Genomic DNA, 14,865 nt, shown 5'->3' on the forward strand with positions numbered 1-14,865 from the left:
ATTTGGTTGCTTTTTATAACATGCACTCATTAGTATGTTCCCGCCTGCGCACTCCATATGCAGCCGCTTCTTACAAGCTCCATCCTCTAAGTGCATATAATCCCATCACAGGGTTATCACCCGGGAACACTTGTATATCTATCTACCCTTCATATGCGCTTCATCTAGTACTTTCACCAGCTCAGGGGCACTGCAATGGGCTGCCCTTGTGCGCCCACTTATGCAAATTTGCTCCTGGGCTGGTGGGAAGAAAAAATTGTGTTTAACGATATGAATTCTTGACATGATAGCGTAGCCCTATGGCTACGCTATATTGATGATATTTTTGTGATTTGGAGGAGTACAGAATCTAAGTTTGTCTCTTTTGTGAATGACCTTAATTGTAATGATTTAGGCCTTAGATTCACATATGAGGTACATAGATCAGAAATGAGATTTTTGGATGTGTGTGTCAAAAAGGGAATTGATGGAATCCTAGAAACGAGCAATTATAGGAAACCAACAGCTACTAACTTACTTCTAAGATGGGAGAGCAATCATCCTCTTCCACAAAAAAGAGGGATACCAAAAGGACAATATTTGAGGTTACGCCGTAACTGCTCAAACCCTCAGAAATTTAAAGAACAGGCTGATGACATGAGGGAGAGATTCCAGGAGAGAGGATACCCAGATCACGTTTTGAAGGCCGCTTATGGGGAATCTTTAAAGAAAGATCGAAAAGAACTATTAAGGAAGGGGGAAAAAAAAGAGGACAAAGAGGTTACACGTTTTATTACCAAGTTCTCGAATGGGTCAGAAAAATTTAAAGAAATTTTAGAACGACACTGGCCAGTCCTTAAAATGGATACAGATATCGAGAAAACGTTAGGCTCTAAACCGCAAGTGACATATAAAAAGAATAAATCTTTAAAAGATAGACTCATGCACAGTCATTTTAGAGAGATTCCAACACGCACCTGGTTAGAAAGGGAGGTAAAAGGGTGCTATAGATGCGGCAACTGTATAGCATGTCAGTCAGTAACGCAAGGGAAGACTTTTATGAGTACGAACAACAAGAAAACTTACACCATTAGACAGTTTATTAATTGTCGCACTAGTGGGGTGATTTATAAGGCAACTTGTATATGTGGGATGGAATATGTAGGGAAAACCAGAAGAGAGTTCAGGAAGAGGATACGTGAACATGTTGGTGATGTGGTGAATCGAAGAGATACAGCCATAGCGAACCACATCAATAGGATACATCAAGGTGATTATAGTAAAATCCAATTTACTGGGATAGAGAAAGTTCCCTACCCCCATAGAGGAGGAGATTGGGATAGAGTGATCCTCCAGAAGGAATGTAAATGGATTTTCTGGTTGAGGACACTCCAACCAACAGGCCTGAACGACCAACTATCCTTTGCGGCTTTTTTATAACTTATCCTACCACATATAATGAGTACTGAACCCCAGAGGACAAGCTCCACTGTGCCCCACGTAAAGCCAGATCCCTGTATAGAGGTTAAAGGGTAGTGGGGTTACTCAGGAGGGAGACCGAAGGGGTTACACCTTTTTAATAGGACTTATGGTCTTTTTTTGTTCCCTTAAGTGCGGAGTTAAGCCGTTAAATAAACTAGAGTGAGACAAAGAGACGACAAGAAGTTTCGTCTCGAAGGGAGATGTATCAAGTCCAAGTCAAGTACTGTATATAGCCTTAGGTGATCGATTGAGATAGTTGAAAAGAGAAAATCAAGGAGTATTGAAACAGAGTTTAATACTTTAGATTTATTACTTAAAGATCTCAATATCGGATGATGAATCTGTGAAGTATGCCCAAAATGACTGTTATATATCTTACACAAGGGTAAAATCTATGCCCACATGTATCTTGGGGATTGTAGAGGGAACACTTCCGTTACTAATAGTGATTAAAGTGTATATATGCCATGTATTATTAAATAGCAGGGGACATCTGCCATATAACGCTAAAATATGTTAATCGTAATTATATGCGGGTATAGATCGTTATCGGTTTTTTTTTAAAAATACTAAAGTTTACATATACTGTCGCTTCGCTAAATAACGCTAATTATACTTATATGAAAATTGACATAAGTTGACAGACGCAAGGAAAGTACTAGATGAAGCGCATATGAAGGGTAGATAGATATACAAGTGTTCCCGGGTGATAACCCTGTGATGGGATTATATGCACTTAGAGGATGGAGCTTGTAAGAAGCGGCTGCATATGGAGTGCGCAGGTGCGTTGTGTCCCTGGATGGTGACTCAGCGATGGGAGGAAACAAGCGCTCTGACATAGGAAGGAGGGTTGGACTTGACACGGAAGAGCGCGCAGGCGCGGTGTGCCCACGCCAGAAAGGAAGGAGAGAGGAGTGACGTCAGCGCGTTACCAGGCAACCCGATAAGCTGAATGAAGTATATAGAGCGCGCATGAGTGTATACCTTATGAGAAGGTTGATTCCTGCGCAATCATATATGTCTGAGTATACTTGTGATAAAGGTTTTATTTGAATGAGTCAGAAGGTGGCATTAGAAACATATGAGCAATAGGCCTATCACTATAGTAACACATCAACAGGAAGTGGTCATGGGCATACACCCACCTACTTGGAGGAGGCGGGAACATACTAATGAGTGCATGTTATAAAAAGCAACCAAATGTACAGCCCTGTGATGGCACTTTTTCTATGAAGGCATTAGGTTTGACCCAGAGACTCCCCTGATGATCTGGACGGTGAAACGCGTAGGGAGAAGGGAGCATCACATGGAGGAACCCATTACTGAAAAATATCTGGGTGAGATCTCTCCATGATATACGTTATTTTTTCTAAAAGAAGTCTGTGGAGGTGGTGAACTGCATAACTAGAGCAATGTATAGGTTCACACCTTAGTTGAAGAAGCTCAGATTGTGTGCCATGCCATTGTGTATAATATAGGCTGTTGTTGTAAAAATTGTCAAAAATCATTGTGAGTGTGAATGATAGATGTAACACAGTAGTAACACATCGATTCAAAAGCAATGGATTTAATATAGACAATTTATGGCACTATAAGAGAGTGCTTGTTCCAAACAAATTTATACTAAGCGGATACTCTGAAGGAGTGCCTATGTACTATTTGGACTACGACACTAAGAGTAAACCGGAAAGTTTCTGAAGTTTGGTCTTACCGCATTCAGCGGTTTTATGTTTGTGTTTGTGTTTTTGTACATGTGCATTTTTTAAAATGGACTAAGTCCTTTTTTTAATCTATTTAGAATAAAGTTTATTAGTTTTAATTTCTTGTATTTGTCTAGCTTGCTGGTGAAGAAAATGCTAAATATATTAGAATGTGCTACAGTTTTTCACAAATTTTGTGTGAAACTTATTGCCGTCTGTACTGATTTTTTTTTAACTTCACTTATTGAAAATATACATAAGAACAAACACATTTCCCATGCCCATAAACAGGAGTACACTTTGTTATTACATTGGTTTACAAAATTAGAAGCAACAATGTATGAATTAGTACGTGTTCATTCCCATGTCTGATTAACCGCCAGCAATGTTATACTGTGGTTATATATTACATACCTCTAACCACTCATTCTAACTTATCTCTGTATACTGTACATTTACTGGATCGCATATAACGTCAACGGCGAAACTTGGAGATCGATACCCAATAACTATTTACATAACTATAACTAAAGATTAACATTTCTGCTGGAAAAACCGACGCACCGTCTGTACTGATTTTATAAGTCAGAATTAGCCTGGAACCATAACATGGTGACTTACATTAAGTCTAATGTCCCACTTAACGAGCTTCAATCAACTATATACAAGTTGATGGACGTTAGTTTGGACATGTCAATGAAAACAGAAATATCACTATTATGATCATGTTGTTGACAACACATTCCCCATTTAAATCAGGAAATATGCTGCCAATAAGTGTTTTTTATGCCACTAAAAAAGCTTGTTTATTGAGTGATCAGATAATTTACATAATTCGCTGGGTGATCGCTGGCATGTTTACACAATGTCACACCAGTAGCTTGCATGCCTTGCCTTCCCAATGCCGTCCTACTCACTGCATTCACCGCTCTGCTCCTCCCAATTTCAGGCCATCCAGGTGAATTGCCTCTTGCAGCACTCCCATAACTGCTGCATCCTCCTGCGGTCTCCACCTGGCTATACGGAGGCACGGCCAGACTGAAGGAATTTGACACGTTGTGTCCTGCAAAGATTTCCTTCCCTGGCCTATCCTCTACCTGCAGGGGACATATTAATTAGCTCCTCCCTCCACGCTTTGACTGAACTTAGGTTACTTGTTGCAGTAAGTCTCCCATATTCTGTCAAGGTGTATTATAATCTTGTCTCTCCTGTTACTGACCCAGCTTATATCCTGTTCTGTCTGATCTCACCGCTTCTGACCACAGCTTTGTATATTGAACCTGCACTGCAAGACCCAACCTCAAACTGTCCACGTCTCCATCTTCGCCCTCGGTGCCCTGCATTTGGGCCTCTGACCTGTAGGTCAGTTACTGCAGGTCCGGGCACAGCCTTGGAGTAGTACTGGTTGACTACCCCAACAGCCTATGCCCATCTATCGTCACCATTAGAGGCTCTACTGAAGACCAGGTAGTCAGTTACGCCCCTCCAGGGTAAGCCCAACCGATGGTGCAGTGTGCCATATGCACCCCCGTCACGCAAGGGCCAATAATTGGGAATGGGCATACTTACAAAAGCTCGTTTGATGCATACCGGCTCATCTAAATGTGTCATTACTCAAGAGTCAAACATTGCTCATCATAGTTATGAATAAAAAAAGCAAGTTTGGGATATACTGACATCTAAACCCAAGCAACTATTCATGAGATCTACTGAGGATCAGATGAATAATACAATCAGCTGTGATTTTAATTTTTTTCATGATGCGCATGGAAATTTATAACGCTTGGTCTAGCTTGCCGATTTTGGTGAAAACTGTCTGATGCCAGCTGTCAAAGAAACAGTAATTTGCCATGTTGAATTTCTACATGCCTGATATTTGTTCCCACAGGAGATAAGAAGCTGTCTGACTTGTTATTGTAGCTATTCACATTTTGTTTGCCTTGTCCAATTAGAGGAACAGATATATGGAATTCTCATGCAAAAAGGATCCATTGCATAACTGATGTGAACGAATGCTCAGCTAAACTATTGGTTACAATAGTGTCCATTTGATTTATGTTTTGTGTCAGAGGAAAAAGTTCTGTGTGCTGTTTTTTTTTTTCTCCGTGCTTAAAACTGAAACTAGACGGACCCCATAATATAGCTTATGCATTGCATCCTTTTTGCACAAGAATTCCACTTGTCTGTTTTGCTAAATGGAAATTTGTCCTTAGACCAACAGTTATTTAATGTCTATATCGCCTTAAACTAGCATAGATGCTTGGGCACGTGGGGCTTCCAACAGTTTATTTATTGACCAATTTACCCATACTAAAAATATAGATATATACAAGCCATATTAAATCCAAAACAAGTGTAGCGCCAGTAATGTTAGATAATATGTCTCCTGTTCCAATTAGGTTTCATCGTTCATGAAAAGCTTTGTAACCAACATACAAATGGAATTACCTTGCTCGCATCTTTCATTTCTTTCACCTCACCCTCCAATTTAGCAATAGTGGCTTGTAAAGTTTCTATTTGTTTCTTTTTATTTCCATTTTCACCCTGGAGAAATAAATAAAAAAGAAAGAATAGATACGTCTTCATTGACTAGTAATAATCAGTAGTATAAGTGTGCGAAGTAGCATCCTCTGTATACACTGCCGCCATTGTCCGCCAGAAATAAGCGCACAAGATGCCCACCAATGGAGAAACTCCCTGTCCCTACATTGCAAGGGAGTTCCAGGAGAAGGCCGTGTTCAGCGTTTACCAACCGGCACCAACTGTAAGGTACGAACCCCGGACGTTTAAGTTCGGTTTCGCTAATCTCTACCCATAATCAAATGCATTCCTGCCAGACGCAGGCCAAAAAGTCACAATGTTGACCGCTTTCTTATGAATAGACGTCTACGGCATTATGAACATATATACCAGGAAAGCATATGGCAGAGTGTACAGACGCGGTGAACGATTCTCCTTGTCTGACTGCCATTTACAATCCGCTTTTTAAGAAAGGACTACCCCCCCCACACACAAAATAAAAATATATCAAAGTTTGTCCCACAGCTAAATGTTCAACTCACTTGCAACACCAGTACACCAGAAATAAAAGCAATACATAGTGTCCATTCAGGGGCAGACATACCACTGGTGCAACCTGTGCAGCTACACAGGAGCCCAAGAGGCAAGGGGGCTCGCTACCACCTCCAAAGCAGGTGAACTTGTGCATTACGGTGAGTTATCGGTCGGCAAGGGGCCCATATATTGTTCTTGGTCAGGGGCCCGCCTATGTCTGTGTCCACCTAGCACATTGTGCAGAGTTACAGTATAAACTGGCAAAATCCTCTACAGAATGAAATTGACAGCCAACATGAACCAGACATTATTATAGGCAGGTATGTTTTACGCTGAAACACTGCGGCATGTCAGATAAAACATACTTTTAGAAGCTGGCAAAAGTCGATGCATATTGATGATTAGTCCAAAAGTCCCCAGTGGCTTTTTTGGCTCTACATTTCTGATCCGATTGGTCGTTCCCCCTTTTGTATGTATAAGGGGAGACATGGCAATATGAAAGCTGCAGCATATCAGAGCAAAAAATTCACATGTCAGTGTCTGAGTCATGCTGTCTGTGGTTCTAAAAAAAAACCCAGAAAAATTGAGCTTGACTTGAGTTAGTATACATGCAGCACATATAAAACCTACTAGAGAAAAAGTGAAACCTTTTTTTTAATTTACTTAGTTACAGCAGGGTTTTTGCTAATTTTTTTCTCTTGTAGGTTTCATATGTTTTGTGGCCAATGTGAACATGCGTTTATGTTCTGCATGTGTACCAACTCAAGTCAAGCTCAATTTTTGTGTTTTTTCTTTGTATTCTTGCATTCTGTGCAAGCCGAGGTGTGGCCTCCCTCTCCTGAGCTGGAAATTGTATATAAGGCTTCCCCAGACTGGTGTTTGGCTGGTTGGGCCCAGTCCTTTTGTCTGCCTTTATTCACACACGGAGGTCAACATTGACACATGGTAAGGTTTTTAATATTAGACAGTGTAGGACTGTCCCGATCAGTTACCTTGTCGTGGAGGGATGGCTTTTATACTATTTTTGATCAAAAGCAGTATTACTAAAAACTTTTATTTAAATTCTCTTTTTTTCTTTTTTTTAATTTACTTAGTTACAGAAGGGTTTTTGCTAATTTTTTCTCTTGTAGGTTTTATATGTCTGTGGTTCTAGCAGCATGAATCAATTGTCAGGTTCACTTTATAAAGGCGTTTTTGAAGGTAAAGTAGTCAGTCTTAATATTTATCTATTTGATGCCATAATGTAAACTATTTTCTAATATACTTGCATTAAAAATTCCCATCTGTTCCCAAACTACACCATCTAGCTGCAATTCTATTTTTTTTCCACTTCCTTATTAACAACGTTTTATTTGAGAACCCCCAGTACATGCTGGGATACGCAAACGAATCATTATCAGGCGGCAGAGGCTGTCATTGCTGCAGCCCCTGCACCTGCCATGACACAAAGAGTCATTAGTGATGCTCCTTTCAGGGGCTGGACTAGTCCCTGTGCACAGTGCACAATGGCAGTGCATTCTACTGCTGGCTCAGATCAGCAGTAGCAAGCCAGCAATAGAGCGGTGTCAGAACAACTGATGTGCAGAAAACAGCGCTGCCCACACAAGTGACATTACTGGTCTCAGAACACAGGGTATTCTGACACCGCTCTGTTGCCGGCTCATAGCTGCTGCTCTCAACTGGCAACAGAGAGCGCACTGTCACTATGCACATTACGTAGGGACTAGCCCAGACCCTGAAATGTGCAGCGCTGGTGAGTAACTGCAGCTTTTTCTCTCTGATAAGCATGCACTCGGATTCTCAAAGCGTCATGAAAAAGGAAGTGGGAAAAAAATAAAATAAATAGAAAAGCAGTTAGAGTATTTAGGGAAGAATAGGGATTTTTAACACAAGTATATTTGAATATTGTGTAGATTATAGCATCAAATAAATAGGGATTTAGGATAAAAATTACTTTGACTTCGAACCACCATCTTAAGGCTCTAAGAAAGGACCCCCTTCTAGTATTTAATATGGGGGATTTGAAAAGGAGTTTCCTAAACCAGACAACCTATTGACTGAATCATTACCATAGAGCTCCATTTTTTACCGCTCGGAGCTTTCACATCGTACATGGACTCTACTAACGTTGTTTCGTCTGTGCAATGTCAAGAGGTTGAATGAAAAATACTGACTGTTCCCGACTGTAATTTATTTGTGTGTCACATTACTTACCTCCAGAAAGTCCACCTGCTTGCTCAAGCCAGCTATTGTTTCTTCTGCAGATCGAAGCTCTTCATCCTTCTGCTCCAAAGTACGCTCTAAACCCAAAACCTTATTGACCTAATAAAACATGAAAAGATCTTAAAAACACATCTCCGATATGTCCTGCATTACAATGAACATTGGGTCGTTTCCATGTATTCCATCACCAATGGTTTTATTGAGATACACTTATGTATATACTGCACCCAGTTAATGTCACTGTCAAATTCTTGCTACAGGCAGTCTGTCACAAGGATTTTGCCACTGCACCTAAGACCAGTATTATGTAGGGACAGAGACCACGATTCCAATGATGTATCACTTAATGAGCTGCTTGTTGTCATTTTTTTTATAGAATTAGTCTGATCTGCTGCAGATCGTCCACTTCTTTGAATGCTGAACTCTGTATAACCCCACCCACACCACTGACTGGCAGCTTTCTGTGTACACTGTGCATAGGCAGAAAACTCAGTGGTGGAGGCGGGGTTATACAGAGCTCATGAATATGGAGGACTACCTGGCAGATTAACTAGTCCTCTAGCAATAAAATCACTGATTTATCAGTAGATTATCAAAACTGCAGCAAGCAGCTCAGGATGTGACATCACTAATAAATGTGTCTCTAAATCATGCTGCTCTCAGATTAGGTAGCAAAAACCTGCTGACAGATTTTCTTTATAGGCATGGTCAGTCTGCCTATTATTGATTATGTTATTGTATGCATTTTATGTTTTTTTTATCTGCCTCTATACCAACTTTTCTTTGAATAAAATTCACTTTATTCACAATTTATCCAACCTGCTGGCTGCAATTATAAATTTACATTTTAAGATAGTTATATACAGTATATGGCGGTCCGAGTTCCTTCCGTAAAAATAATGTACCGGACTCAGACCAATGCTATTCAGTGGGGTCACGGAGATAGACAATTTTTTCTCCCCACTGACCAAATCTGCATGTGCAGGAAAAAAAACAGATTGTACAAAGATGCCAATCTACCCAATTCACTGTTATAAAAAACTTGTGATTATGATAATGTCACATTTGCGGGAAAGTGGGGCCCTGCCGTTGGTTACTGGAGGGCCCTTGGTAATCCAGTCCGGCGCTGTCTTTACCTCTTTATGCAGTGAATGCTTCAGATTCTCGCTTGTGCTCTTCTCTTTTTCCAGTGTACATGTCTGCAACTTGTATAAGAAAATCAGTGTTAGCACTGCAGGGATTTCTCTCAAGCTGTTAAAATCGCATTTTTCTTTACAGGAAAGTAATACAAGAAGTCTGTGCAATCGAGACTTAGAAAATGTCCAGGCAACATTTTTCCTGCCAAGAGACATCCACTACAAACAATCAACGTGTGCACATACCCTGAAGGTCTGAAGATTTTACATTCTCCATTTGACCACTCATGGTTTATGCAGTCGTCCCTTTCTCAGTCCAAAAAAAACTTTAATATCAGTACCTGCGGTATGCAGTCATCAGGGTGGCACTGTACCATGCTAGAGTCTTGGAGTCATGACTCGTACGATTTCCCTTTTTCATTAACCTCTGGACAGCAGAACTAGCGGTGCTAAAATACTGCACATGCTCTGTTTATCTGCTTCCACTAGTACACACTGAGCATGTGCAATGATCAAGTTGTTGCAGGTAGAAGAATAACAGAGCATGTGCGGGAATTCAATGCAGCTAATGCCGACATGAAATGCCGAAGGGTGCCATTTCAGGTTGGAAGGGGTGTGATAGGAGCCAACACCAACCTCAAGACTATGTACGCTATTTACATATCTTCTGAACTACCATAATAGAAAAACAAACTAGACTAACTAAAGGACATTTGTTACAAGAGGTGGACAGGTTACAGTGTCATGCTCTAGGTTTACTATCTAAAACGCTAATTACAGGTGATCTTTAAATAGAATATTTTGGAAAGATGGCCGGCTGGTTGCCACTCAATTTTTTTTTACTAAAAAATTTTATGCACAACCACTATGTAGACATTTTGTGTTTAGTTAACCCCTTCATGACCCAGCCTATTTTGACCTTAATGACCTGGCCATTTTTTGCAATTCTGACCAGCGTCCCTTTATGAGGTAATAACTCAGGAACGCATCAACGCATCCCAGCGATTCCGAGACTGTTTTTTCGTGATATATTGGGCTTCATGTTAGTGGCAAATTTAGGTCGATAATTTTTGCGTTTATTTGTGAAAAAAATGGAAATTTGGCGAAAATTTTGAAAACCAGAGAGTTGTGATACAACATAGTTAATAAATAACATTTCCCACATGTCTACTTTACATCAGCACAATTTTGGAAACAAAATTTTTTTTTTGTTAGGAAGTTATAAGGGTTAAAAGTTGACCAGCGATTTCTCATATTTACTACAAAATTTACAAAACCATTTTTTTTAGGGACCACCTGACATTTTAAGTCACTTTGAGGGGTCTATATGGCAGAAAATACCCAAAAGTGACACCATTCTAAAAACTGAACCCCTCAAGCTACTCAAAACTACATTCAAGAAGATTATTAACCCTTCAGGTGCTTCACAGGAACTAAAGCAACGTGGAAGGAAAAAATGGACATTTTAATTTTTCCAACAAAAATTTTCTTTTAGCATCAATTTTTTCATTTTCACATGGGCAACAGGATAAAATGGATCCTACAATTTGTTGGGCAATTTCTCCTGAGTACACCAATACCTCATATGTGGTCATAAACCACTGTTTGGGCGCATGGCAAGGCCGGGAAGGGAAGGAGCGCCATTTGACTTTTTGAATGGAAAATTAGTTCCAATCGTTAGCGGACACCATGTCGCGTTTGGAGAGCCCCTGTGTGCCTAAACATTGGAGCTCCCCCACAAGTGACCCCATTTTCGAAACTAGACCCCCGAAGGAACTAATCTAGATGTGTGGTGAGCACTTTGATCCCCCAAGTGCTTCACAGAAGTTTATAACGCAGAGCAGTGAAAATAAAAAATATTTTTTTTTCCTCAAAAATGATTTTTTTACCCACTATTTTTTATTTTCACAAGGGTACCAGGAGAAATTGGACCAGAAAAGTTGTTGTGCAATTTGTCCTGAGTACACCGATGCCCCATATGTGGGGGGGAACCACTGTTTGGAAGCATGGGAGAGCTCAGAAGGGAAGGAGCGCCATTTTGGAATGCAGACTTTGATGGAATGTTCTGCGGGCGTCATGTTGTGTTTGCCCCTGATGTGCCTAAACAATAGAAACCCCCCCACAAGTGACCCCATTTTGGAAACTAGAACCCCCAAGGAGCTTAGCTAGATGTGTAGTGAGCACTTTGAACCCCCAAGTGCTTCACAGAAGTTTATAACGCAGAGCCATGAAAAAGAAAAAAAAAAAATTTCCTCAAAAATGATTTTTTAGCCTATTTTTTATTTTCCCAAGGGTAACAGGATAAATTGGACCCCAAAAGTTGTTGTCCAGTTTGTCCTCAGTACGCTGGTACCCCATATGTGGGGGGGAACCACTGTTTGGGCACACGGCAGGACTCAGAAGGGAAGGAGCATCATTTGACTTTTGAAGGGAAAATTAGCTCCAATCGTTAGCGGACACCATGATGGAACTTATCTAGATGCATAGTGAGCACTTTGAACCCCGAGATGATTCACAGAAGTTTATAACGCAGAACCGTGAAAATAAAAATATTTTTTTATTCCTCAAAAACTGATTTTTAGCCCACTATTTTTTATTTTCACAAGGGTAACAGGATAAATTAGACCCCAAAAGTTGTTGTCCAGTTTGTCCTGAGTACACTGTTGCCCTATGTGTGGGGGGGACCACTGTTTGGGCACACGTCGGTGCTCGGAAGGGAAGTAGTAACGTTTTGAAATTCCGACTTGATGGAATGGTCTGCGGGCGTCATGTTACGTTTACAGAGCCCCTGATGTACCTAAACAGTGGAAACCCCCCACATGTGACCCCATTTTGGAAACTAGACCACCCAAGAAACTAATCTAGATGTGTGGTGAGCACTTTAAACCCCCAAGTGCTTCACAGAAGTTTATAACGCAGACCTGTGAAAATAAAAAATAATTTTTTTTCCACAAAAATAATTTTTTTAGCCCCCAATTTTTTATTTTGCCAAGGTAACAGGAGAAATTAGACCCCCAAAGTTGTTGTGCAATTTTTTCTGAGTACGCTGACACCCCACTGTTTGGGACATGTCGGGGCTCGGAATGGAGGGAGCACTGTTTGACTTTTTGAACGCAAAATTGGCTGGAATAAATGGTGGCGCCATGTCACGTTTGGAGACCCCGTGATGTGCCTAAACAGTGGAAACCCCTCAATTCTATCTCCAACCCTAACCCCAACACACCCCTAACCCTAATCCCAACCATAACCCTAACCCCAACACACCCCTAACCCTAATCCCAACTCTAACCCTAACCACAAGCCTAACCCTAATCCCAACCCTAGTATTAACCCTAATGCCAACCCTAACCCTAATTCCAACCCTAATCCCAATCCTAATTCCAACCGTAACCCTAATTCCAACCATAACCCTAATTCCAACCCTAACCCTAATTCTAGCCCTAATTCTAACCCTAACCCTAATTCCAACCCTAACCCTAATTCCTAATTCTCTCTCCTGACTCAGTCTTTTTGATTTTCCTCTTTGTACTACGTTATTCTCTGGTTACGACATGGCTCTCTGACTATTCTGCTGCCACCTAGTGGTTGTTTCGCTGTGTTCCTACTGGTCTGCTTTTGTGCTGGATATTCAACTCTCTTTCATCTCTGCTGCCATCTAGAGGAGTTGGTTTACTCTGTTTTAACCCTCCATAACACAGCGTGACAATAGCAAGGACAGTCAGCACAGTTAGGCGTCAGGTTGACAGGTTACAGCTCCTATAATATTCCATCGAGAGGGGTGGGGAGAAGGAATGAGGAACACAGTGAAAGACTCAGCAGAGAGAGACTGGTTGTGCTGCTATGTAATGTCCACCATGCTGCTGCTGACATTTTGCTACAGAGAAAGAAGAGCAGGAATCCATCATATCCCTGTATTCTGTGCAAGGAAGACATCATAGCAGCTCGTCTACACCTACTAAGTTATAATGACCAAAAATAACATAATTATAATGGCCAAAAATAATGTAATTACGTATCTACACACATGACAGCTTATTCTTAAAAAATACGTAAAGTTTCACTGGCTCATAAAATGCTGCACTAATGCTATTTTTTCAACCCGTGTGTAATAATTCCTTGGTGGTTCATTTGCTTATACTAAACAATCATTTGTTCCTCATACCTTCTAGAAAAAGAAATTTTCTACACATCTTTTAATCTGAACAAGCAGAGCTGCAGTGTACAGTATGGGATAAGATTAAGCAACTGCTAGAGCAGATCATGAAATAGGATGTTGACCTTTTCCACACTGTAGCTAAGGTGAAGTTACTTATCATAGTTGTGGACTAATGAAGCAGAAGTGAAAAGCAACCCAAAATAAAGAAAATTGTATGCATATATGGTATAGCTGAGAGTAGAATACTTACTTCAAGTTCTGCTTTCAGTTTGACATTCTCTTCTTTACACTGATTAGCAGCACAAGTCATGTTCTCCAGCACCTTCTGCTTGGCCATGTCTTCACTCTGCAAGGTGAACAAAGAATAAAAATGCTGTCTGGTATCACCACCATCAACATCAGAACCCCAGCAGAACACTGGCAATAACTCTTTATGTATGGATCCATCCTTAAAAGGGTTGTCTGGCGAAAACAAGTAATCACCGATACATAGGACAAAGGACAGCTTATTGATCAGTACATACGTAAAGGGAATCTGTCACCCGATTCATGCTGCCCGAACCACGGGAAGCATGAATCTGAGCCTGGCATCAAGAGAGCCGGAATGGGCTTCTCTGAAATGCTGCGGCACGTCAGGGAACACATAGTATGAAGATCTCTCTGCTTCGTTCTAGTCTCTCCCATGCGTGCCTAACAGGAAAAACCTGGCAGTCATCTAGAGCGGCAAACATGAAAACATGCAACTTTGGATTCTGTTTGCGCTTTTTTCGCCATATCAGAATGCTGCCGACTACACTATTAGTTAGGGTGGATAAAAATCTTGATTTTTTAAAAAAAAATCAAAAAAATCAGATTTTTTTGATTTAAATCAGATTTTTTTGATTTAAATCATTTTTCTTTTCATAGACTTTAACCATCCCAGTAAAATGTCTGTTAAAAAAATAGGTTGTAAATTAATTGCCAGACTTACCACTAGTACTAGGCTCCTGGTGCATAAGAAGCTGTGGGGGTTCATTGACATTAGTTGTATCACTATCAACATCTTCATTTCCCTTCTGGTTGCAGTTTTCATAATGTGATTTCAAACGGCAAACAAGTCCTTGGATATCCTTTTGACAGTATTTGCACTTTGCTC

General features: G+C 40.5%; 1 protein-coding gene across 3 annotated transcripts in view; it reads right to left on the bottom strand.

Annotated features, from left to right (window-relative positions):
• Window positions 1-14,865, bottom strand: part of CALCOCO2 (calcium binding and coiled-coil domain 2) — a 104,121-nt gene that overhangs the window by 22,327 nt on the left and 66,929 nt on the right. For all 3 annotated transcript variants that reach the window (XM_073572403.1, XM_073572402.1, XM_073572401.1), the window contains exons 10-13: window positions 13,981-14,076; window positions 9,575-9,643; window positions 8,430-8,537; window positions 5,610-5,705 (exon numbers count right to left, since the gene is read on the bottom strand). In XM_073572403.1, coding sequence (XP_073428504.1) covers window positions 5,610-5,705; window positions 8,430-8,537; window positions 9,575-9,643; window positions 13,981-14,076 — 369 coding nt within the window. The remainder of the gene's footprint in view (window positions 1-5,609; window positions 5,706-8,429; window positions 8,538-9,574; window positions 9,644-13,980; window positions 14,077-14,865) is intronic.

Source organism: Dendrobates tinctorius, unplaced genomic scaffold, assembly GCF_039654945.1.
Source record: "Dendrobates tinctorius isolate UK_male_01 unplaced genomic scaffold, ASM3965494v1 ptg000032l, whole genome shotgun sequence".
NCBI classification, from domain to species: Eukaryota; Metazoa; Chordata; class Amphibia; order Anura; family Dendrobatidae; genus Dendrobates; species Dendrobates tinctorius.